This window comes from Sceloporus occidentalis, unplaced genomic scaffold (genome assembly GCF_023333645.1).
Source record: "Sceloporus occidentalis isolate IW3139 unplaced genomic scaffold, rSceOcc1.0.p SCAF_79, whole genome shotgun sequence".
Classification (NCBI taxonomy): Eukaryota; Metazoa; Chordata; class Lepidosauria; order Squamata; family Phrynosomatidae; genus Sceloporus; species Sceloporus occidentalis.
Window position 1 is genome coordinate 1,345,185 of NW_028317059.1, and position 27,261 is coordinate 1,372,445.

A 27,261-nucleotide genomic window follows, 5' to 3' on the forward strand; every position below is an offset into this window, starting at 1 on the left:
GGTACAGCAGGCTTTGGAAGTTGAGTTTGATGTCATTGCACTACTATGTAATACCGCCACATAGTGGGGACAGGGTGTTGGCAAGTATGTATTTTGGAGTCGTTGGTATCTGGGTAGGCTGGAGTATTTTGGAGTCTGAGGTTGGTATCTGGGTAGGTTGGAGTATTTTGGAGTCCAGCGTTGGGATCTAGGTAGGTTGGAGTCTGGTGTCAGGGTAGGCTGGAGTATTTTGGAGTCGTGGGTAGGCTGGAGTATTTTGGAGTCTGAGGTTGGGATCGGGGTAGGCTGGAGTACTTTGGAGTCCAGTGTTGGGTTCTGGGTAGGTTGGAGTATTTTGGAGTCCAGCGTTGGGATCTGGGTAGGTTGGAGTATTTTGGAGTCCAGCATTGGGATCTGGGTTTGTTGGAGTCCAGTGTTGGGATCTGGGTAGGTTGGTGTATTTTGGAGTCTGGTGTCAGGGTAGGCTGGAGTATTTTGGAGTCGTGGGTAGGCTGGAGTATTTTGGAGTCTGAGGTTGGGATCGGGGTAGGCTGGAGTACTTTTGAGTCCAGCGTTGGGATCGGGGTAGGTTGGAGTATTTTGGAGTCCAGCGTTGGGATCTGGGTAGGTTGGAGTATTTTGGAGTCCAGTGTTGGGATCTGGGTAGGTTGGAGTATTTTGGAGTCCAGCGTTGGGATCTGGGTAGGTTGGAGTATTTTGGAGTCCAGTGTTGGGATCTGGGTAGGTTGGAGTATTTTGGAGTCTGGTGTCAGGGTAGGCTGGAGTATTTTGGAGTCTGCCAATTCGATTTACCCCAACAAATCATACATTTTTTTTAAAACTAGAAACCCCATGGGTATTTCAGATGCCAGTATTTTAACTTTTTCCATGCAAGGATTTTTGTGAAGAGTGCTGGGCTCCATTGACTTGCATGGGAGCTCAGAGTTCTTAGGAGGTTCTGGAGAGACTGTCTTTATTGTTTATTTTTTAATGGAAACTACCATCTTGTGAGAGCCAAAGTCTCTCTCCTTGGCGCTTGTGACCACTCTCTGCTCTCTGTTTTATCATTGATTGCTTCCTTCTTTTAAACAGGAGGCCGGCGCCATATTTAATATCCAGACAATGTGAAAAAAGACAACCTGTATTTCAAGTACACAAAAAGGAAAACATAACGGGAAACTCTGCATCTGCTCAACTCTGTGAGGGCATCGGCTTGGGTCTAGATTCTCTGAAACCTCTATACTTACAGATATTGCCCTTAAATGTTTTGTATTTTGTTGTAGTAAGCAATTAAGATGTTGTATTTAGCTGTGAGCATTATTGTCTCTGTTTATTTACTGCTCAGTGAAGTCAAGTTCATAAAAGTCCCAGATGGCAGTGGTGGAGAAACTGCGTCCACAATGGAATCGGGCAGAAGAACCACCACAAATCCTTATTTTCTTTTTAAATACTACTGTTTGGGGAGGCCTATTCAGTTTCGGTCATGGGCACCGGTAATGTTGCTTTGTGCAGAAACGGCATCTTTTTAGTGTATTATACAGAAGTAGGTTCTGTTTTGGGACTGATTATCTTTCACTGTGTTTTGACCTGAGGCAAATTGATCAACAGTAGCTGTTCTCATGAAATATGTTCGAAATATGTTTTGCCGTTAAGACAATATTGTAAATGTTGTCAATGATTTTAAGAATTGTCTTATTTTTTGAGACCAGTGAACTTAAAGAACTTGTTTCGATTGCAACACATACATCCCTACTATGCTAGTTGTGATTATTCTCCAGTATAATACTGAGGATTTTTGATAAAGGTACTGTAAGTGAAACATATAAACAATGCCTGAAATCTTGCATGAGGCATAATGATATCCAAATCCCACAATAAAACAGTTTTTATGGTGTGATCGTGTGCCTTTTTTGTTCACAAAATATAGTTATTGGATGATTGCCACATTCCAGAAAATGTTGCTGCTAATCCGGTTGTACATTGGCATTGTGAGATAGAATAAACTGTGATTCTATTTTACCTGTGTTTTTGCCCCTGAAACTCATTCATAAATTGCCTGCAATGTATTATTGTATTGATTTTATCATTAATATTGTACTGGAAAATGAATTCACAGCTGTATCTATTGTTTTTTAAAGTTTGCATATCACAAAATTGCCTGTTCTAAAAATGGACCAAATTAATCTTTTCATTGTATATACATTTGTCTGTAACAACCATATTAGGTAATTGGGGAAGCCACACCCCCTTGATTTTAGAAGGATATCAGCATTGTTTTGTCATTTCATGTCATAATAGGCAGAAGTTATATAGGAGGAAACGAAAGCTTCTGTTTGTGCAACTAACAACAGAAATCATGGCCAATCAACGGAAATAGCACAGGAACAGAAGTGCACACAGGCGTATTAGACAAAAAGCACAGCAAAATGCATGGCAGGAGAGGAAGTTATGATAAAATATAGAAGTAATTCTAGAAAAAAATGATGAATGTATGTTCCGTTGTAAAGTTGTTCAAGAGAGAATAAGTCGGTTGTATATGGAAGTGAACCTAACCGGTCCCTGCATTTTCACAGGGTACAAACGCGGACACTTTTATTACTACAGGAGATGTAGTTAAACAGATCAAACACATTCCTGTTGCTTTCGGTTTTCACCGATGCCTTCCTTAAACTAAAAGTGCAACCAAAAAACGCGAGGGAATGGAACCAGATACCACACCAATGCCAATGATCAACCTTACAGCAGGTCATGTGCACACAATAAAGACAAACACGCGGATTCTATGTCTTTATAAATGTAATTTTCCTGAATGCTTAATATACTAGGTTTCAAGAGATGACTAAATATCATACAAAAGAAAGTGTAATTACCCACTGTACATGGTTTGGTTACTTACCTCATTATTTCCATAACCTATTTTGACAGGCATTGAAACAAGATGATTCCCATTACTATATACTGAGCTAGACATTGATGGTGGTACGCCATAAATCACATCAATATTTATACATATATATATAATATACTGAGCTTGACATTGGTGGTACAGCATAACTCCCATCATCATTTTTGCTTGCATTTCCTTGCTTTTTCACTTTTGCTCTTACTCTCATGCTCTTTCACTCTTACTCTTATACTGTCTAACAATCCCAATCTTACTCATGCTTTCTCCCATTCTCATACTCTCACATGTTCACGTTCTCTTACTTTTAATCTTTCTTTCATAGAGATCACAGTGTGATCGGTGCAGGGGGATCGCGGTGCATGGTTTCTCACTCCCCCTCCCGTCCTGAAACAGAAAAGCTGAAAAAAAAAAAAAAAGTTAATTCATTTAAAAAAGAATATTAAAAAAAAAATTAAAATAATAATATAAATAATACTAAAAAAAATTATAAAGTGAGCTGTGATGTCATTGTGACATCACTGGCATGTTCAGGAGGTCCCTAGGAGGACCTCTAACCATTTCTGTGTAAAAAAAAAAATATAAAAAATAAAAAAAAAAATTAAAATATAAAATATATAAAAAAAGATAATAAAAAAATTATTAAAAATCCTTACTTCCCATTGCCCTAGCATAACATCTAGCCAGTATAACCCTCCTGCCCCCGTTCACAACCCCCAAACCCGTTAAGCCATAGGCATAAAAATTATACAAAATTGTACACCTTATAGTATGGCTCCCTGGTGCTGGGAAAGTCTGGAAAATTTATATAAATTAGGTATTTCTGAAATCAGGACACCTGAATTGATAAAGTTGGAGGGGATTTTCCATAACTTTACCTAATTTTGTGAGGATTCAGAGGGAAAATGTAAAGAAAATTAGTTTTTTTTTCTAATCTTCGCTAGTTTTTACTAAATTTCTCATTCTAAATTTTCAGCTAATCATCCAACTATGGTATCAAAAGAAAGCTTTATCTCTCCTTAAAAAACAATATATAGATTACATGGGTACACTATTCACAGGAAAGGAGAATAATCGCTAAACCGACATACCGCAAAAATGGCAAAATTGCTCCGGGCTTTGAGGTACCAAAAACCCCTGGGATTGAAGGGGTTAACTAAACCTAGATATTGTTTTGAAGTACTGATGATATAGGCATATACACTAGTTGTTAGACATATGTAGTGAGTTACATTATTAGAATATATTGTTTTTAGGGTAAACTCCTTGTGATGGCTCAGAGCATCTCCAAAACTGCAGCTCTTGTGTGTTCGTGGTCTGCAGTGGCCAGTACCTATTAATAGTGGTCCAAGGATGGAAGTGAACCGGTGACAGAACCATGGGCGGCCAAAGCTCACTGATGCGGACGAGCTACCTGTAGCTCAACTTGCTTGAAAAAGTTAATGCTGGTTCAGATAGAAAGATGTCAGAACACACAGTGCATCACAGTTTATTGCATATGGGGCTGCATGGCCAAGGACCACAGAGCAATGGAAGCAGGTGGCCTGGTCTGATAATTCACATTTTCTTTTACATCATGTGGATAGGTGCATGTGCCTCGCTTACCCGGAGAACACATGGTACCAAGATGCATCTATGGAGGCCCCACCTTGCATCTTACAACACTTAAAGGATTTGCTGCTAACGTCTTGGTGCTGGATACCACAACACACCTTCAGAGATCTAATGGAGTCCATATCTTAATGGATCAGGGCTGTTTTGGCGGCAAAAAGGGGACCTACACAACATTAGGCAGGTGGTCATAATGTTATTGCTGATCGGTGTAAGAATTATCCATATCTTTGGGAATGGCTGGTTAGGATTACGTGCAGATAGCCTATAGAGAATGATTAATAATTTGGGGAAGAGGGTACATACGTGCATGGTAGTTTTCCTATAGTGTTTTATAACTGTATACTCTTCTATCCACTTACAAGCCAGTACAACTGTTTTGGGGCCCAGCCTCCTAAAGAGCCCCCAACATTAGTGTACCTCTGACACTAACATGCATCCCTAACAATTTTTTTTCAAGGCAGGGACTTGTAACATAAAAGCAGGGGTACTCTTTAACACTAAGAGCCCAAGAATAGCCAAAAGATTACGCAGAAACACCCTGTAGAGCATGAAGAGACTGAGGGTATTAAGAGACATTGGTTAAAGGAACAGTGCTGTGACCTCACTATTAATTTACTTTAATAGCTGAGCATCTGAAAGTATGTCCAGGGGAGGGCTGGTATGGGGGATGGGGGATGTAAAGCTTGGTGTCCCCTAGCCCCCTCCACTAACACACACTCTTTCCCTGTCCCTCGGGCCAGCCCTGCTGGTATATCACAAAAATCCTCATTTGAATGCAAGCAACTTAACTGAGATTCACATTAAGTAATGGCTTTCATATCCACCGTTACTAAAACCATTTAACTTTTGGCTAATTTTAAAAGTACCCAGGCATTTGACTTAGCTGAGAGGCAGGTAGAGGGAAAGATGAGATGCTGTGATAGAGAGAGGAACAATAAAAAATCCAATTGCACACCGCATGGCAGCTATCGCATTATTGTGCATATAAGGAAAGAGCTTGGCGTAGCTGCGCGTCTGCGCCCTTATCTAATGCATGTTTGTGATTGCTTTCTTATCTACTATTTGCTATTATTAGACTGGCTTCTGTCTCTTTCTGATTTCACATTCAGTGTGAATGGCCTTGATGTTATCCATGAAAAAGGCAGGCATTGTTGAAACCATATTACCACAATCAAATTGATTCCCAAAAATATATATCGTATGTACCTTTTTGAGCCCCAAAAATGCAAATTATTATCTGTGTGATTACTATTACGTCACACATGATACAATACACACTGACAGGTGGTGTCATTATAGGTTTATACACTATTCTAATGTAAATATTGTCGAAGTACGCATATTAGCGTTCAGTAGCATTTTAGACTAACACTATGTGTACAAGTAGTTCCTTAGTACCCAAGTTTATAAACTGGAATTAAACATTCTTATTTGATCAACTATCATCGACTTACCTATGGCAGCTTTTGTGAGACTTTTTTTTTTTTTACACTATATTTTTACTTTATGGACTCAAATCTAAATAAGTGCTGCGTTTTATGCAAAACTGCCTTTTTAATATATTCTCCAAATGTGATGCAATTTAATGGAAGAGCAGATGCTGCTCCTATGCCCCGCACGGCAATACCAACACGTCAACTTAGAAAATGGGTACAAGTATGGGAAGAATTCTACTAAACACAATATTCAAACTGCACAGCTGAATCTTTAGTCTCTAGCACAGCAAGTGGAACTCATGTGAATTGAGCAGTCCCCTTAAAGGGAATCTCCAGCACCAAATTATCATCATCTTTTATTTGTTTAGCTCCAACAAATTATGCAGTGCTGTACAACTTAAATGGGGCAGTTAACACATACATAGCAAATATACATTCAGACACATCAGAAGTTGAGAACCCTGCCTTGAGCTTGCCATCTAGCCTTATATACTTCATACAAAGTTCCTGGCCGGAATGGTGGGCTTTTGAGTGCCCCGCTCGTGGGCTTAGAACCTAAGGGATATAACGATGCATATGGTAGTTGAGTGGACCCCTTTTGTGCCAAATACAGCACCAGGCGTTTCTCTACATCTTCGGCTAAAGCTAAGTCAATTTCATTTCCTGAAAAAAATGCATATACTTAAAAGATACTTGAGTACGCATTCTTTAAAGCTGCATGGAACTCTAGACTGTCCCTTTAATACCGAAGATGTTATGCGTTATTTTTTGCAAGCCATGACTATCTGGAGTTTCCAACGTTTATCATTGTTTGAAATAGGCCCTCATGGCTTTAACGACTTGGTAACTTGAGTTGCCCAATTCAAACTGCCAACTTCAACAAAGTCCCCCTTAGAATCAATGGGGAGACAATACAAGAGGAATACAAGATTCAACAGAGTCCCTCTAGTCTTCAAATACTCTAGGAATCTCCAAATATCATAAATAGGATAATCACGGATATGTAATGTGTGAATATTGAGGCGTTAAATTGGTAAAGTGAACTTTTATGAAATCTCTGATTTAACCTAAGCCAACCAAGATTGTGCAGGAGGTTTGTAGGCAATAATAATTGAGATATCTGTAAAACCATAAGACGTGGGGGGGCACAGACTAAAGGTATTTTGATGTTCATTGACGCTAAAAGGTAAGGCAACAGTTTCCTTTTAAGCCATGTTTATTTTTATACAACGGAATTATGAAATTACACTTTAAATGTAATAACAGACTGTTAAAGGGACCTTTAAATGTATACAATATTGGCATTTAAAATTTTTTTTTTTATGTAAAGGCACCAGTTCAGTGGCGTCGCTACAGGGGGGCAAGGTTAATCCTTGCCCCCCCTGTTGCCCCCCTGCCGAATTTGGAATAAAGACTTTAAATCCCGTCTTTTTTTTTTTTTTATGCGGAGGAGAGAGAGGGGCGCCTAGCAACCGCTCCGCGCCCCCCATTCTCCTCCACGAAGCCTCTACCTCCGTCGCGGTGCCGGCATTTCATCCTGAGCGCCGAAATATGACGTCATATTTCGGCGCTCAGTGGTGAAGCAGCGGCCACCGCAGCAGAGAACGAAGACAGAAGCCTCGTGCTCCCGTCGCTGGACCTGAGGGTGAGACAACTACAAAGGGGGAGGGTAGATAGTGAGTAGGGAGAGGGGGTTAGAAAGTGATAAGGGAGGGAGAGGGGGTTAGAAAGTGATAAGGGAGGGAGAGGGGGTTAGAAAGTGATAAGGGAGGGAGAGGGGGTTAGAAAGTGATAAGTTAGGGAGAGGGGGTTAGAAAGTGATAAGGCAGGGGCGTCCAACATGCGGGCCAAATGCGGCCCGCGTAAGATCGGCAGCCAGGGCAACCGATCTTACGCGGGCCGCACCTCGAGCATGTACTGGCTGACTTGGCATGATAGGAGTGTGATTGCTAACACCAATCACAGTCCCATCATGCCTAGGTTCCAGCATTTACTGGTTGGATGTGTAAGTGCTGGAACCTAGGCATGATGGGACTTTGATTGCTGTTAGCAATCACACTCCTATCATGCCAAGTCAGCCAGTGCATGCCGAAACCTAGCTAGCTGCCCCCCTTGTGTATTGATGCTGCCAGCAGTATGGGGTCTACACATCACTTACAGCCACCCTGTACCAGCATGTACTGGCTGACTTGGCATGATAGGAGTGTGATTGCTAACAGCAAGCACAGTCCCATCATGCCTAGGTACCAGCATTTACTGGTTGCCTGGGTATGATAGGAGTGTGATTGCTGTGTGGGCAGTGTGGACGCCAGGGCTGGCTTTGGGGTATGAAACCTGTGATCTATGCGTGTAATTTAGGGGGTTTTAAATATACCTTTTAATGACGTGTTTTTATGTGAATTCCAATTGATCTATACCTGCAAAGCTGGGTTTGTGTGTTATTCTGTAGATCCATATCTGCTATGCTATGTTTCCATACATTATTTATGTATACCTGCAAATACAGGATTAATATGTCTTATTCAGTTGATTAATACCTGCAATGCTGTTTCCATGTATTTATTTGATCTATACCTGCAATGCTACGTTTCATATACTATTGTATACCTGCAAATACAGGATTTGTATGTCTGATTCTGTTTATTTGAGATCACAAGTGAATTTCAGTTGATCTATACATGCAAAGCTTGGTTTGTGTGTTAATGTGTTGATCTATACCTGCTATCAGCAACTGGGGCTAATGTTAATATATATGGGCAGCAGGGGTATCAATACACAAGGGGCAAAAACACTAAGGGGGGTATAAACGACAATGCAGTGTGAAAAATCCATTCTGATGTAGACGTCTGTAACGTAGATTGTGTCCTGCTGTTTGTGTGTTTTGGTTGTCAGTGTAGCAGAGCCTGTCCTCGGGTGTGTGTGTATAGGTGTTGGTGTGGCAGAGCCTGTCCTGGTGTGTGTTTGGGTGTTGGTGTGGCAGAGCCTGTCCTGGTCTGTGTGTTCGGTTGTCAGTGTGGCAGAGCCTGTCCTAGGGTGTGTGTTTGGGTGTCAGTGTGTCAGAGCCTGTCCTGGTGTGTGTGTGTGTGTGTTTGGATGTGGGTGTGGCAGTGCTTGTCCTGATGTGTGTGGGTGTCTGTGTGGCAGAGCCTGTCCTGGTGTGTGTGTGTTTGGTTGTCGGTGTGCAGAGCCTGTCCTGGTGTGTGTGTGTGTGTGTGTCTGGGTGTCGGTGTGACAGAGCCTGTCCTGGTGTGTGTGTCTGGGTGTCGGTGTGACAGAGCCTGTCCTGGTGTGTGTGGGTGTCTGTGTGGCAGAGCCTGTCCTGGTGTGTGTGTGTGTTTGGTTGTCGGTGTGGCAGAGCCTGTCCTGGTGTGTGTGTCTGTCGGTGTGACAGAGCTTGTCCTGGTGTGTGTGTCTGGGTGTCGGTGTGACAGAGCCTGTCCTGGTGTGTGTGTACGGTTGTCAGTGTGTCAGAGCCTGTCCTGGTGTGTGTGTGTGTGTTTGGATGTGGGTGTGGCAGTGCCTGTCCTGATGTGTGTGGGTGTCTGTGTGGCAGAGCCTGTCCTGGTGTGTGTGTGTGTTTGGTTGGTTGTCGGTGTGGCAGAGCCTGTCCTGGTGTGTGTGTGTGTCTGGGTGTCGGTGTGACAGAGCCTGTCCTGGTGTGTGTGTCTGGGTGTCGGTGTGACAGAGCCTGTCCTGGTGTGTGTGGGTGTCTGTGTGACAGAGCCTGTCCTGGTGTGTGTGTCTGGGTGTCTGTGTGACAGAGCCTGCCCTGGTGTGTGTGTGTTTGGTTGTCGGTGTGGCAGAGCCTGTCCTGGTGTGTGTGTGTGTGTGTGTTTGGTTGTCGGTGTGGCAGAGCCTGTCCTGGTGTGTGTGTGTTTGTGTGTCTGTCTGTGTGACAGAGCCTGTCCTGGTGTGTGTGTCTGGGTGTCGGTGTGACAGAGCCTGTCCTGGTGTGTGTGTCTGGGTGTCGGTGTGACAGAGCCTGTCCTGGTGTGTGTGTCTGGGTGTCGGTGTGACAGAGCCTGTCCTGGTGTGTGTGGGTGTCTGTGTGGCAGAGCCTGTCCTGGTGTGTGTGTGTGTGTTTGGTTGTCGGTGTGACAGAGCCTGTCCTGGTGTGTGTGTGTGTGTCTGGGTGTCGGTGTGACAGAGCCTGTCCTGGTGTGTGTGTTCGGTTGTCAGTGTGGCAGAGCCTGTCCTAGGGTGTGTGTTTGGGTGTCAGTGTGTCAGAGCCTGTCCTGGTGTGTGTGTGTGTTTGGATGTGGGTGTGGCAGTGCCTGTCCTGATGTGTGTGGGTGTCTGTGTGGCAGAGCCTGTCCTGGTGTGTGTGTGTGCTTGGTTGTCGGTGTGGCAGAGCCTGTCCTGGTGTGTGTGTGTGTGTCTGGGTGTCGGTGTGACAGAGCCTGTCCTGGTGTGTGTGGGTGTCTGTGTGGCAGAGCCTGTCCTGGTGTGTGTGTCTGGGTGTCTGTGTGACAGAGCCTGCCCTGGTGTGTGTGTGTTTGGTTGTCGGTGTGGCAGAGCCTGTCCTGGTGTGTGTGTGTTTGGTTGTCGGTGTGGCAGAGCCTGTCCTGGTGTGTGTGTGTGTTTGGTTGTCGGTGTGGCAGAGCCTGTCCTGGTGTGTGTGGGTGTCTGTGTGACAGAGCCTGTCCTGGTGTGTGTGTCTGGGTGTCGGTGTGACAGAGCCTGTCCTGGTGTGTGTGTGTTTGGTTGTCGGTGTGACAGAGCCTGTCCTGGTGTGTGTGTCTGGGTGTCGGTGTGACAGAGCCTGTCCTGGTGTGTGTGTCTGGGTGTCGGTGTGACAGAGCCTGTTCTGGTGTGTGTGTGTCTGTGTGACAGAGCCTGTCCTGGTGTGTGTGTGTTTGGTTGTCGGTGTGGCAGAGCCTGTCCTGGTGTGTGTGTGTGTGTTTGGTTGTCGGTGTGGCAGAGCCTGTCCTGGTGTGTGTGTGTTTGTGTGTCTGTCTGTGTGACAGAGCCTGTCCTGGTGTGTGTGTCTGGGTGTCGGTGTGACAGAGCCTGTCCTGGTGTGTGTGTCTGGGTGTCGGTGTGACAGAGCCTGTCCCGTTGTGTGTGTCTGGGTGTCGGTGTGACAGAGCCTGTCCTGGTGTGTGTGGGTGTCTGGGTGGCAGAGCCTGTCCTGGTGTGTGGGTGTGTGTGTGTTTGGTTGTCGGTGTGACAGAGCCTGTCCTGGTGTGTGTGTGTGTGTGTGTGTGTGTCTGGGTGTCGGTGTGACAGAGCCTGTCCTGGTGTGTGTGTTCGGTTGTCAGTGTGGCAGAGCCTGTCCTAGGGTGTGTGTTTGGGTGTCAGTGTGTCAGAGCCTGTCCTGGTGTGTGTGTGTTTGGATGTGGGTGTGGCAGTGCCTGTCCTGATGTGTGTGGGTGTCTGTGTGGCAGAGCCTGTCCTGGTGTGTGTGTGTGTGTTTGGTTGTCGGTGTGGCAGAGCCTGTCCTGGTGTGTGTGTCTGGGTGTCGGTGTGACAGAGCCTGTCCTGGTGTGTGTGGGTGTCTGTGTGACAGAGCCTGTCCTGGTGTGTGTGTCTGGGTGTCTGTGTGACAGAGCCTGCCCTGGTGTGTGTGTGTTTGGTTGTCGGTGTGGCAGAGCCTGTCCTGGTGTGTGTGTGTTTGGTTGTCGGTGTGGCAGAGCCTGTCCTGGTGTGTGTGTGTGTTTGGTTGTCGGTGTGGCAGAGCCTGTCCTGGTGTGTGTGGGTGTCTGTGTGACAGAGCCTGTCCTGGTGTGTGTGTCTGGGTGTCGGTGTGACAGAGCCTGTCCTGGTGTGTGTGTGTTTGGTTGTCGGTGTGACAGAGCCTGTCCTGGTGTGTGTGTCTGGGTGTCGGTGTGACAGAGCCTGTCCTGGTGTGTGTGTCTGGGTGTCGGTGTGACAGAGCCTGTTCTGGTGTGTGTGTGTCTGTGTGACAGAGCCTGTCCTGGTGTGTGTGTGTTTGGTTGTCGGTGTGGCAGAGCCTGTCCTGGTGTGTGTGTGTGTGTTTGGTTGTCGGTGTGGCAGAGCCTGTCCTGGTGTGTGTGTGTTTGTGTGTCTGTCTGTGTGACAGAGCCTGTCCTGGTGTGTGTGTCTGGGTGTCGGTGTGACAGAGCCTGTCCTGGTGTGTGTGTCTGGGTGTCTGTGTGACAGAGCCTGCCCTGGTGTGTGTGTGTTTGGTTGTCGGTGTGGCAGAGCCTGTCCTGGTGTGTGTGTGTGTGTTTGGTTGTCGGTGTGGCAGAGCCTGTCCTGGTGTGTGTGTGTGTTTGGTTGTCGGTGTGGCAGAGCCTGTCCTGGTGTGTGTGGGTGTCTGTGTGACAGAGCCTGTCCTGGTGTGTGTGTCTGGGTGTCGGTGTGACAGAGCCTGTCCTGGTGTGTGTGTGTTTGGTTGTCGGTGTGACAGAGCCTGTCCTGGTGTGTGTGTGTTTGGTTGTCGGTGTGACAGAGCCTGTCCTGGTGTGTGTGTCTGGGTGTCGGTGTGACAGAGCCTGTTCTGGTGTGTGTGTGTGTCTGTGTGACAGAGCCTGTCCTGGTGTGTGTGTGTTTGGTTGTCGGTGTGGCAGAGCCTGTCCTGGTGTGTGTGTCTGGGTGTCGGTGTGACAGAGCCTGTGTTGGTGTGTGTGTTTGGTGATCTGTTTCCTGGCACTTAACTTACAGTAGGAATTATTTAATTTATATTTATCCAGAGATAAAATGCCCTCTTGAAGTTGTAGTGACTTCAGGGGACAAAACATTCAAGGCCCTGAAATAATTTAGTGGAAAAGTTATTTATTGTGTTATAATATTTATTTCAAGGATTAGTCGCACTCAATTGTGGCTTCAGGCTTCCCACGTTGAATGATATTTTAGCCCAATAACAAAAGTATAATTCCATAGCACATTACTTTTGGAAATTATGAATGCACCCCCCCCAGTTTGACTGTGGTATCTTGTGTGCCCCCCCCTATATATTGTTTCTAGAGTCACCACTGCACCAGTTCCATACAAAGTAAGAAAAGTGTACAGAAAGCAAAATCAAATATACTTATGTCAATACAGGCATGCCCGAATACAGAAAGTGTGATTTTCTTAATTTAGAAAGTGTTTTAGGGGGCAGAAGTACATGTGAGGCACTTCTTGGTAATCTTTCAGTCACTACACATGCCACAATGGGGTCTTGAGATGCATGACTGAAGATGAGATTATTGTAGGCAGCAGTAAGGGAAGCTGGCCTTCTGGCCATCATCTCTACAGGTTCCTGCTAGTCCATTTCTGGCATTCCAAAGCTAAAACTTTTGGCAGGGGGGTATGGATTTATTTGTAGCACTCTGAGGACTTGCCCTTCTTGCTGTCCAGAGAAGGGAGGGAAAGATAATTCTGGTTCATTGTGGCATGTCACCTGGCACCAGTTGGGAACCAGAAACGTTTCTTTTCAATGGAGCTCAGCACTTAGTGTTTTAACCCCTTAATGACAAAGCCCATACATGTACGGGCTCAAAATGCATTGTTTTCAATGGGTTAAAAATAGAAACATATGTATCTCTCTATATATCACACACACTTAAAAACAATTAAAAAGTCAGTACTGGATTATTGTCATCAGTCAGTCCCCTTCGCTGTAAGGAATTAGCACACATCCAACAACTTTATGGAACATGAGGCACCAAAGATTTTATTCTGCACAATATTTGACAGGAAAACCAGTTGCATGAATTGGAAAATACAATTTATTCTCATTGTTGCAGATTAGAGACGAGACAGTTAAAAAGACGCAAACAAAAATACATAAAAATAGAACACTATTGTGCACAATCCTGTGCTTCAGGCCCGCACGTCATGTTCAGAATAGTGGTTATATTCATGGACCATTCAATAAGCGCGTTTGTTATATTTAGTGAGTTACTGAATGTTATATTTCCATCTGTAACTGGATAAATTATTCTCAACTTTTACAAGGTTCCTTGGAAATGGTCTAACCAGGATTTTATTCATATCAGCATTCCTTGAAGAATACTGTGTAGTCAATAAAAACTTTAAAAAAAAAATAAAAAAAAATACACAAATAAATGCCTCTCCACTTGAGTAAAAATTCAAACCTTAACATAAATAATAGCAGGTCAATCCCCATCTGTGAAATTATTCCCTTAAAAAGAAAAAAAGTCAGTCCTGCTTATTCTGGGTGGGTTCTGGGAGTCATTAAAACATTGGGAATGTTAATTATTACCAACAAGATAAGAAAACCAAAAGAATAGTCGTATGAAGTTTATTGTTTTTCGCTTTTTTTGATTTTAACTGAACATAAAGGAAGTCCCTTGAGCCCTCCTGTAGCCTCCAATATAGTGATACAAGAAAATCTGGAGGACACTTAAACCTCACTCCACCACAACCATTTAAGCATATTTAATGGACAACCAGGAGTGTACGTTGGCTGGTTTCTCAAATAAATCCTGCTCTACCCTGTTTCTACAGACATTTAGTTACCTGTTCATTGTATTAGCAGCAAAGAGGTAGACAGACCACTCTACCTTAGATTTCATTGTATTTGGCCCTGTGAAATATAAAAAGGAATGATTCACAAAACAGAGATTTTGAAGTATACCCATGAGCTAGACTTCTAACCAAAGGTATTTTCAGGATGGACAAAATTCATTTCAGGAAGTCTTCAAGCTTGGGTTGGTTAGATGCAGAGGACATGGAGACTACAGGCCTGGACACCTTCTTCCGTTTTGCTTTGAGGGGTAGAGGGCGAATTTCTGCTATGTTGCTCTGGGAGTAGGTGGTTAAGGGATATTATGTATTAAAACATTTATTAAACAAAAACCACACACATCTCATCAACAAAATACAACCAAAGGCTCCATCATGACGCTCATAAGTATAATACTGGTAAATACTAGAAAAAATAAAATTGATAGATTTCTATGTATATAGCATACAAACCTGAAACTCAGTTTTCTACAAGAAAAGGATACTGGCTGAATGAATTTTGTTCTTCCACCTAAACCATCAAACCCAGTTCGAACCTAGAAAGAAAAAAGTACAAATAGCTACAATGCCCATTTTTTCCAATAGGTCAAGTGAAGCAAATGTTACAGGAAGTAGGGTACTAAATCATAATAAAAATATCTGTGCTTTAAAACAACCACTATTGATGAGAACCTAATATACCCCAGATACCAAAGAAATTCTCTATGCGATTACGGCTTGGATCTCTGACTTCCTCCCAATTGTGTGTGTCTGCTACAGCGCAACACACTAATCATAATAAGCAGCTTTAGCCAAAACTCTTATCATACTTACTACTCCAGAGTTCTGCCTCATCCCCAAAAAACTCCCGACAGGTTTTTTGTGAAACAGGGAGTTTTTGATGAAAGGCGGTAAAGCGGGTTGCTCATCCTCTTCAGCATTTAAATTAATGCCTGTCCAGGCCTGGGAATGTGAGAGATGTGTTGAGGTTCAGTAAGCAGATTTTGACATAATATACCACAGGCGGTTAGACTTACAGTCAACTTCTTAGACTCCTGCACAGTGTTTGTAGTGGGGTTTGCCTCAGTGGCTCTGTAAAGAGAAAATGAGTGCCTCATGTCAACAGAAATCACACCAAAAGTCATTTCGGGTCAAGCAAAAAATGATATAAACACATTTTAAATGAACATTTCCAATCTCCCGAGTGCAGCATTGTTAGGCCATAGAAACTACAATTTGAATGTACGAGTTCAGTAATATAACTTTTATACTGAGGTCACAAAGTTGGACATTAATTTACAAATCTAGCTTTGCTTAAAGTTAAAAAGAATATTGTTTTAGCGATAGGAAGAGTAACAAGTAAGTTTGGTTCATAGTAACTATGCAGGTTTGTACAATGTCAGACAACTGAGGTCTGCTCAAGTAAAACCATTTTCAGATCTTGAAAAGTTGTAGATTTTGAAATATTGCTTAAAGCTGTGCAGCTGAAATGTCCACTTAAAAGATATTTTCATGTCATATAGCAATATCAGAATCTTTTGTATAGGATCTTACTCGAGCTTCATCTTTTTGAAAGCAGAAGTAGCAGACTTGTGTGTGTTGTGTTCAGGCGTTTCAATGTCAAATGTGATGTCAAGGTTGATATCTTCCCCTAAAACGGGGGGACGAAGCTTTGGTCGTTGAAGTCCAATGGGAGCAGGGCTAAAAAAAGAAATAAAAAAAGATGTGTCAAAACAGGTTGATTGAACAGTCACAATTCTGTTATTTATTTAATTACATTTTAATAAGATGTCCATCCATCATCCTTTTGCCCAGAGTTCAAAGTTCACACCATTGGCTAGCTGGTAATGGTCAGTCCAATTTCTTCTCTTTTTTCTTAAATGGGTTACTACTGTAGATTTTAAAATGTGCTATTATCTTTCATGTTCCATAAGTAAATTATATGGAGGACAACTCTTTAGACCTAGACACAATATGTTGGTGAGTAACCAACAATGTAGGTGTGCTAAATGAAACGCATAAGTTGTTTTCTGAGACAAACAAATTGATTGGACTTCAACTTTTTTGTGCTATTATGGTAGCCTATAGCAGGTAAAGAGGTAAATGGAGTCCACTTTTGCTATAGATGTAAGAATTGTGTCATACAAGACTACCTGTGTTATGATGATATTCGGCGGGGGGGGGGAGAGACTTTACAGTCAAAAGTAACTTTCAGCTTAGCATTAAAAACATATTACAAAAGAAATATTAAAACAATACTTCATTGCAAATCAGCACCAACCTCTCAAAAATCAGCCGACTGATTGCTTCATTGGCTGCTGTTGGTGAACTAAGAGTTTTCTGCAGGAAGTCAACTTTCTTTTTAAGACTCTGCAAAAATAGGATATATTAAAACAATGAATAAAATGATGAACACCGGTTTCCTCATCTCCAAGCGAAAATACAGGGGGCAGTTCACTAACCCAACAATTTTATCTCAGGTTTTGCAAATGGATAAAACAAAAAAACAAAAAAACAAAAACATGGTTTTCTTTTTAACATTATTGTAATGACAAAACTTTAAAAACAAAGCCACAAACACATGTAGAATAAAAATTCATAGTGACAGATGGAAGAAGAAAAAAAGCCAAGACGACTAAATTATGAAGAAGAAAGGTTTAATGGGGTGGAGGGAAAAGATGAGCGAGTGAAAAGGGGCAAGACAGACCCTAACTGCTTCGTAGATTTTAATCTCCCCAATCTGATGTTCCATCTCACCATGATTTCTTTGTCTGCATTCTGGAGCTCCTTCCGGGTGTCACTAAGCTCCTCTCGTACTTTTTGCAATTCAAGTTCAGCCTTCTGCGCCTGCAAATGTATTGAAATGGATATTAATACCTAAAAAAAACACTAAAAGGATCAATAGGTGAACACTGCAAGCCTGATTACAGGCTATGGTTCCTCTATTGGCTCGCAATATTAAATGTACACGTAATAACGTTTCACTAGACAATACTGGCCCCAATACCAGGGCCCCACAGCAAGAAAACAATTAGGACCACTCAGGCTTTTGTTCTACATTAATATTAAGATTTTAAATACACATTTACATATAGATTCCCATACTGTACAGACAGAACAAATATGTTAATAGATTTTTTTTTGGCATACAAAGTGCTGACTACAGGTGTTCAGTGACTTGGGGCAATGTAAACACAATGAAGTATTTGAGGTATGAAGGAATAATAAAAAATAAAAAAAACAAAAAAAAAATTTCGGTTGAAAAGGTCCACAATAGCAAAAAAACAAAAAATGTTTAGAAAAAGTTTTGACCTTGTTGTTAGAAGAAAATAATTCCTTCTTTAGCTTTTCAGCCATCTCGGCAGAGGATTTCCGTGCCTCCTTCAAATTCTCGTACTCTCTACCAGTAAATGATAAGTGAAAACAATGAGTTAAAGGTTGGGGCAAAAACAAAAGCCAGTCTTAAACATCTGAAGAGAAAAAAAAATAAAAAAAAATTAATATGGAATTCTTTAATCAATCTGCTTTAAGTCCTGGCCACTTATCTGTAGCTCACTTACGCAAAGTATATTTAAAAAGGATACACAATTCTTTCCATAACACAAATTATTTGTTTAAACAAGTCTCTGGTGACCTCTTGTGACCTTATAGCGTTACACATGAGTGGTTTATGCAGAGTCATCAAGCGGAAAATATAAATGTTTACATGGTGCAGACATATTTCAATGACACAACAAAGGCGGCGTGTTCTTGAAAAGGTTTTTTTTTTTTTTTTTTTTTAATAGAAACAGACATTGGCAGTCGACATGGAACATGTGGGCCAAATAGTTTCACACAGCTATAGTTTATGTGCCTGGCAGTAGAAGTCGGCATCGATAACCAGTGTTAACACAGGGCAAACAGACAGCAATCCCTTGTGTACAGAAACGAGGTGTAATATATTAGATTGTTCTATTACAATGATACTTGTAATACAGAACTGTTGATTGGTTATATTATATTTATATATCAACACTTTATTTCTATATCACGTTATACATCTATTAGACCACTAATACATGTTCTCACAATATGCTTTTATTTAATAGTGAACTGTGCCAGAGAAAGAGAAAAAAAAAGACATTATGGTTTCATGTTAAACATTGCTGAAATTTCTTGCATTTATCTCTATTCGCCTCTTTTACACAGGGGTTGACAAATTTGGTTTTTATCTAGGAGCCAGCCACACACACACATATCTCGCACACATACACAGACCCTCTTACACAGGCACACACTTTTTTTGTACCTCTACCTTTATCGGCTCATGACAGCTCTTCAGCTGCCTGCGTCTGAGAGCGAGAAAGGACTCGGTCAGCGTGCTGGGACAGAGTGAGAACGTGCCGGCGTTATGCCAGGTGGTTATTGATGTACTGGGCAGGGGGCTCCTCGCAAAGCGGAAGCCTCAGTTACACAAAGTACTAAAGTTCCCCTGCAAAACCCGAGGTGCCAGGAAACTATTTCATGTCGCCTTGGCATCCTGCTTTAAAAAAAACACTAAAACATTTCTCATACTGGCTGGCATTGGGAAATGATAGATGATCTTAAAGCAAGATAATCTAATATTTGCAATACAAGAGATGAATACTTGAAACAATTAAAAAAGGTCAGCAATACCCGAATATACTATTCATTTAATGTAAAACAGCACATGTGTGAATATGCACGCAAAAGTCAGGAAACGTGAAAGTTTATGCCCTTTAGGAGAAGCTATATATTTTACCGAACGCAGGAAATACTGAATAAAAACAGGTGGAATTCTGATCACGGTCACTGACCAGAAAATACAGATGAGGGGAAAATAGCATCTGCTATGAAATGGACAGACAAGACTGGATAGGCAAATGTACTACTATGAATCATTTTTAACTTATTCTTGAGGTAGCTGTGGAACATAAGTTTAATCATTACTATATCTTGAGTAAAAACATCTCCCGGTATGTATACATTACTTACTTTTTCAAAGACACACAGTATATGGCCAATTGTTCAACAGCTGTTGGGCCTGACCCCATATCTCTGACCATAAGGTCTACCTCATGTCGCTGAGACTGCAACAATAAATCAATGCTGTAACATAAGAAAAGAAAAACGTGATTAACCCTTCCTTGGTACATACAATCGTTTACCGTCCAACATATATTCTTAGTTATGTTTACAAAACCACACACACACACGTTCCTTATATAGCAGTTTGTAAGCGTAGACGTAGAGAAACTCAGCATGTTACGTCTCCACAAAGCCATTATGCAAACGATTCACTACAAGACGAGCATTAATTCATAAACAAAGAGTACTCACCTCTCCATTGTCTTAAGCTTGTTTCTTAATTTGCGAGCTTCATCTTTCGCAGCTTTCGTTTCTAACTGCTGCTGATCCAAGAATCTCATTTGTTTCTAAGATTAGATGAGGAGAAAAGCAGCACACACATATCAGATGTTAAATGTATAGAACGTTTGTTATAACTTGATAGAAAATTAAAAAGAACCTTTAGAGTGACCTAAATAAAACAGTCTAGTCTCATTTCCCTCCTGCCTCTACTAAAAGAAGCACATTTTTTACCAATGTAAAATCTTGAGTAAAATACATACCTGTGTTTAATAGTCAAGTATAACTTTATACTCAGTTTTGTATGAAAATATAATACACACACGGGGTTTTTTTTAACCTCTAACACTGTATGGTGTTTTTTTTCCATTTTTAACTTAATGCTGGTTCTGTAGGAGTACACTATTGATTGTAAGTTGGTTTCCACAAGCAGTAACCCCATCAATGCCACAATTAAGTCAGTGGAGGCATGAACAACACACAATTGCTCTTACTGTTAGATCATGCAGCATAAATAGATTTGAACAAAAATGTATGAAAAGAAAAAAAAGTAAAATTGTGCGTACCACACATGTAACTAGCTGCTTGCACTACAGCGTACTAAATTTATTTTCCTGTTTTAAGCAGAGGCAACCAAAGAGAGAAAATAATAATAAAAAGTTTTCTTTTTACCAAAATTGGTAAAACCTGAGACTTTTTTTAATCTCTGCAAATTACCTTTAATGTCGAACACAACATCTCCATGTCCCCAAGGTCTTTCTGTAAGGACTGTATTGTTGCGTTTCTCACATCCAGCATCTCCCGGAGAGAGTTCACCAAATTTTGACATTCTCGTTTTTCCTTTTCTGCAAAGTGGGTTAAAAACACTTAATTTAATTAATCTACAAATCATATGTTCAGCTAATCAAAAATGTTTAACGTGGCAAAGACATTTTTTTTTATATATATATTGGTGGGGATTAATGTATGTTATGCCCACATCTAGACCTGCTACCCACCCTCTTCACTTTCAAACAGCCTTGCAGGACCACAGACAAGGTTCCGCTGCAGAAGCTTCTCCATACACTTTGTTTAATATTTTAAACAATATATATTAAAGTATTAAATAGGACAACGGTCCAAGCATATAAAAACAAATTATCAGTCAGCATATGGCATCAACCTATTACTAACAGCTTTTGCATCACATACAAAGTAAGAATTCAGTGAAATATTGAGAATGAGTTGCAATTTTACATGAGAAAAGAATTAAGACTAGGACATTTTTATAACATTTAACTATTATAAATGCTGCACTTAGTAATATGTTTAAATTTGCAGTAAAGCTTCATAAAGCTTTTCAGCAATGAAAAGAAGTGACTGTAGAAGTCTTAGAAGATACTGTATTTTTATAAAACTACTAAATAATGTTCTCATACTATTAATCCAAACAAACAAGCAGTTACATTCTACATTTGTGAGGTGATGAGGCATTCAATTAATCTCCATGAAAAAATTCTGCTCATCCATGATGGTTTTGTTAAAATGTGCAGAGACCAATTCCAAACAATGCTACTATATTTAATTGATGTGGTGACTGCAAAAGGCAAGTTGTAAGGAGCAACCAGGATAGGGAGACCTGCTTACAAGCAAGGAGATAAAACAGAGAATAGTCAGCAGAAAAACCCCCCAGATGTTTCTGCAGTAGTCTCAAAATGCCATTTGCAACATAACTTGCCTTTGGAAATATTGAAATATTTGACTTCAACTCACCTTTGGTTAGAAGGCTAGCTTTTACTTTGTCCACTTCATTCTGTAATTTAAAGAAGTGTCAAAAAAAACAAACAAAAACTAATCTTAGACATTGCACTACATTAAAACCAAGGTGTCCAGCTGGCGAAGACACAGAAAATATTCAGGATATAGAAAACATACCTTCAGAGATTCTGCGTCAAGAGTGACATCCTCCTCTCCTCCAATATCAAAGAATAATTTGCTGATTATCTGTCTGTTGCTGACCTGGAAAACGTATATATTTAAGTAATATTATTATCACAACACTTGTATTGTTTGCAGGCTATTCTTTATTATAGATATTGCAGTACTGAGTATTACCAGTATAACACTAGGCACCATGAGTACACTTCCATTCTGTAGCGTTCATTAAAATTAACCCACAGGATACCAGTAATAATAAAAACATGCGTAACATACCAGGGTGTAGAATAATAACAATGGAACGCGAACGCAGAAGGAATTACCTGTATTCGACATTGCGGGCAGGTCCGACTCGGAGCAGAGTGAAACCACTGCAGCAAACTGAGGACGACATCAAAGAAACATCAGTAAGTAACAGAGATCTTCACCGAATGCTAAAAACTCTACTGTTATCGGCTGAATCGACTCCATCATACGAATCGGAGCTCAATGGGATACTCATGGATCACAGCACAGCCATCAGCTCATTTATATGGAAACTACACGGGAATTGTGGATCATTTCCCACAAAGCTGTAACCAATAAAAACCCACAGGATGAGAAAACAAGGGTTAAATGTGTTTTTTTTTCTCTTTAGTAAGTTAGTTAGACTTAAATAGGAATATTTACACCTGGAAACCAGTAAACTCTACATGTTGCAGGAAAATGGTGTTATTTTGTTGTATTGCAGACACTGACATGGCTGCGCATATAGAGTTTGCATAATTTCCAGCAACATTTACCAAAGAAAACAGGCAGCATGTAAAATGCAGAGTTATATAACTGACATGGCAACCCTACACATGACACAGTTCTCATGGTAAATGTCTATGCATATACACCCGGATCTAGGGTATGAGAATTTAAAGAATAAACGTTATGGGGCGTCAAAGAACTGGTATTATTGCCCGGGTTGCGTAACCTTGGTATATACAATAACAATAAGTCTACGCACCACTCCTGGTGGAAGGTATGCCCGCAGTGAATAGCTGCCACATCCCGACTATTATCGAAGAAGTCCGAACAAATCGTGCAGTATGCCCGAATGGGCATGGCTGCGGCTCAATAAACGAAACCAGGGCACCGGTAACTCGACGATATCCCGATTTTTTTTCACCACACCAATTTTGTTTTTGCCGCGGGTGTCCGTCGGTTCCGTGACGTCACCAGAGCGCCAGCGTGCGTCTCCTTTGACTGATGGCGCTTGCGTGAGGGTTAAGAGTCACAGCGACCCCCGGAGGTGGGCGGGGGTAATGGCTGGTTTGTGATACTTGACAGTGATTATCGTTCGTGATAATTTAGTTTTGAAACAGTTCAGAATGTCGCATAGTTCGTATTCTATAATGCGATTGGACTCTTAATTCCCCAATGGAGAGAGTATTTTCAGCAGTTATATGCATTGTGTGGGCACATAACATTTAACCCATGCAGTCTGCATGTTGTTCCTCCTGTTAGTGGATACAATACATTTCAAATCAATTAATGTAGATTGACCCCCATAATAACACCCAGCTCAGTGGACTATCGTACGTAGGGAGACCGTATACCGTATACCGTATTTTATTTCTGCCATTCAGGGACACACTATGAAGCGCATGAGATCATACACACAGGTATATATATATATATGTTGGTATATGTGTGTTAGACATGCATTTTTTAACTACATAATATTTACTTATCTCTTTGAAGTAAAGACTATGATTAAAATATAATTTCAAAATAACAGCTGAACTGGCAGTTTCTTTAATATTAGCCCCTGCTGCCAATATATATTAATAGTAGCCCCTGCTGCCGAAATATATTATTAACCCCTGCTGTCAATATATATATATACCGTATTGCCTCGATTTTAGGCTGCACCCGATTATATGCCGCACCCTAAAAGTTAGGTGCTTTTTTAAAGAAAAATTTCGATTTTTAGTGTGTAATTGAGGGAATGAATCTGTGAATGAATGAGTATATGAATTAGTGTACGTGTGACAGCATGGATGTGTACGTGGGGGGGGGCACAGGGAGGCTGTAAGTGACCCCATACTGCTGGCAGCATCAGTACACAAGGGGGCAGCTAATTAGGTTTCAGCATGTATTGGCTGACTTGGAATGATAGGAGTATGATTGCTCACAGCAACCACAGTCCTATCATGCCCCGGTTCCTGCATTTACTGGTTGCCTGGGCATGATAGGAGTGTGATTGCTGTTAACAATCACACTCCTACCATGACAAATCAGCCAGCACATGCTGGAACCTTGGTATGCCTGGGCATGATAGGAGTGTGATTGTTTACAGCAATCACACTCCTATCGTGCCCAGTTTCCAGTATGTACTGGTTGCCTGGGCATGATGGGAGTGTGATTGCTGTTAACAATTATATATATATGTATTAATATTGTATTTTATTGTCCAATTTTGGTGTGATGACACCACACTTTTATTAAAAGTAAGTAACACACCAAAATTGGAAAAAAATACTAAAACTATTAATTTATATATGATTGTTAACAGCAATCATACTCCTATCATGCCCAGGCAACCAGTACATGCTGGAATCTGAGTGTGCTTGAGATTGCTGTTAACAATATTAATATTGTTATTTAATTTGTTTGTACAATTTTGGTGTGTTACTTATGTTTAATAAGAGTGTGGTTATTTTTTTTTAGGTTTATTTTTAAAGGTGGGGAGGCTCATTTTCTGTTTTGGTTTGGATCGAGAATTTTCAATTGGTGCATCCCTTGAATGAATAGAACTATTAATTTTTGCTTATCCAGAACCCTGAATTTGTAGTCACACCAGAGGACAAAACTTTCTAGGCCCAGATATCAGTGAGAGGAAAAGTAAAGGAATTTACTTTTTCAGTCTGCAGATATTATTAAAGGCCGTGCTTTCTCTCAGTGAAAAATGAGTGCAGCCCCTGAGCATATGCATTTCTGATGAAGTTGCCTGCTGCAGAAAAAACTTGGACACCCCTGACCCAGAGTATTTGGCACCTGCGGCGGATCCTGGATGTGGCACCCCCCCACACAAACATTGACAGGGGTACATTGACAAGGGTACAGCATAACTGTTATCATTATATACTGAGGCAGACACTGACGGGGTACAGCATAACACCTATCACCATATACTGAGGCAGACATTGATGGTGGTACAGCATAACGCCTTTCACCATATACTGAGGCAGACATAGATGGTGGTACAGCATAACTGCTATCATTATATACGGAGGCACACATTGACTGTGGTACAGTTTTCTTCTCGTCTTTTCGCGTCCAGTTCTTGCTAATGTCTCTGTTGTGCCCTATTTTCTCTACTTGATGATGACTGTCTTCACTGTGTTCCATGGTATATCTAATGCTTTGGAAATTCTTTTGTACCATTCTCATGACTGATATCTCTTAACAATGTTGCTTTGGAAGGTTTCTTCGGACCATGTTTTTTCTCTGAGATGCAACTAAGCAAGTGGTTAATCCTACAAGAACAGCTGAACTTTATTTGACTTCTATTTAACATGAGTTTGAATGTGATTGATTAATTCTGAACACAGCCAGAGCCCAAGTTATAAGAGGGTGTGCACACTTATGCAACCAGGCTATTGTGAGGTTTTTTTTATTTTTTCCCCCTCAAAGATTTCAGTTTGTTTTGAAATTGAATTGTTCACTTTATAGGTCACCTTTATTGGTGGAACATTTCTGACATGATTTATCTTTGAATCACAAGAACCTGGCATTTTAACAGGGATGTGTAGACTTTTCATATCCACTGTAAGTAAAAATTAAATAGTTAAATTTATTCCTACAGTAACTAAAGTGCCAGGAAACAGAAGATCAAACACACATCCCACGACAGGCTCTGCCACATCAACACCCAAACACTCACACTCATGGGCTCCTCTGGAACATGTTCCCTTCAATTGCTCACTTCACTATACTGTAACCATGTATGTTTTTGTTGCTGGTATTCCTTTCTTATGTGTGGTCCTGCTGCACCAGGGCTTTGAGGTATGCTGTTTTTCCCCTCCCCACTCCTTCTGTCTGGTCCCCGTGGTCTATTTCATAAAATAAATAAACTAGGATGTTAAAAACAAAAAATGCACCTGTTTTTTTATTCTGCTGTTTGTTTTTTATTTCCCAACCTGACCCCCCCCCCAGTTATGCACATCTGAGCCCAGATTTTCCACACTGCCTGCCAGATATGCCACTGTACCCTCTGATATGCCACCTCTCGTGCTCCAGACTCCTTGGTATCTAGTAGGGGCAGCCGGCGAACATCTGCATGATGCGTGTAGACACGCTCCGCTGCAGGCCAACACTTTCACCGGAGCTTCTATGAACACCAGAAGGTCATGTGATGCTGGTGCTCCATCATAAAAGCCTCAGCGGAAGTGTCAGAGGTAGTCTGCGCGCATCCCACAGACCTCCACCGGCTGTGGGAGCGGATGATCCACGTCCCCTGCAGTGCTGTGGGGGACGCTCCACTCTGGCGGCCGGCGAACGGCGCACATCTCCTCCGCTGTGCTGACAGATACTTCCGCTAGGGCTTCTATAGCGGAGCACCGGAAGGTCAAGTCACGCTGGTGCTCCATCGTAGACCTCAATTTTTGGTTGGATTATAAAATGAAGGATATTTTTCAGAACTTTGCTCTGAAAAAACCCTCATCCTGTATTTGATAAAATCGATTCAACTAATCGATAATTAAATTAGTTTTTTCATTATCGATGCGGCCCTAGTTTTCTGTTTCATTTGAGACAAAAGGTTCTTGAAGCAAGAAATCTCACCATGGAAGATAAGATTTAAAAGACTTTTTCTTTCAATTTCTACTAGATCCAAAAGTTCTTCTTTGAAGTTTTTGACACAAAGGTTGAGGGACAGGAAATAAAACGCTACCGGGGCTTTATATGTATCGCGTATTGCTTCAGACCTGAGGAAGGGAGGATAACGCTCGAAAGCTTGCCTTTTAAATATGTCAGTCCAATAAAAAGGTATCACCACATACTCTGCAATCTTTTTTTTTTTTTTTTTTTATCGTGTCTACCTGACGGATTAACCCATTAACATTATATATTACACCCACCACCTTCTATCTATCCATAGGATCCTTGAAGTGGGAAGCATTTTCCAAATGAATCACACTCTTCCTAGTAAGTATTCTTCTGCCTATTTCTGCTTAGCAGAAAATCACACAAGAGCAAAGAATGGTGATTGGTTTTAGAGGTCTTCCTAGGGACATCATCTTGGACTGGAGTCTCCATTCCCACATTATCAGGCATCATGGAAGTCGCTGAGGAGCAACTGAGAGCAAACCATAGAGAAGAAGGCAACACAAAATAAAGTAATCTTACCAGCATGAGGGACTTAAATAGGAGCTGTAGCAAAAAAACTAAAACAAAAAAACAAATTAAAAAACCATGTCTGATGGCTTGCTTCCTCTTCCAGAGGAGTTTTCACAAAATGGGCATAGAGCGGCAGCTACAATGTACCAGGAAGGTACATGCATCTGGAATTGACACCGGAAAGTACTAACCAACCGGCTTCGCAACCATCCTCCCCTGTGGTCAGGCCAGTGTATCCCCGTCAGGACACTTCTGCGGGGC

General features: G+C 41.5%; 1 protein-coding gene across 1 annotated transcript; it reads right to left on the reverse strand.

Annotated features, from left to right (window-relative positions):
- Positions 1–14,526: 14,526 nt before the first annotated feature.
- LOC149285375 (E3 ubiquitin-protein ligase TRAIP-like) lies at positions 14,527–22,722 on the reverse strand. Its single transcript, XM_089495332.1, is given in 15 exon segments — positions 14,527–14,646; positions 14,853–14,903; positions 15,181–15,309; positions 15,384–15,438; positions 15,844–16,047; positions 16,628–16,716; positions 17,104–17,193; positions 17,659–17,746; positions 19,342–19,455; positions 19,687–19,781; positions 20,431–20,558; positions 21,466–21,505; positions 21,628–21,711; positions 21,954–22,011; positions 22,625–22,722. Coding segments are annotated over 15 exon segments (1,443 nt in total).
- Positions 22,723–27,261: the final 4,539 nt, after the last annotated feature.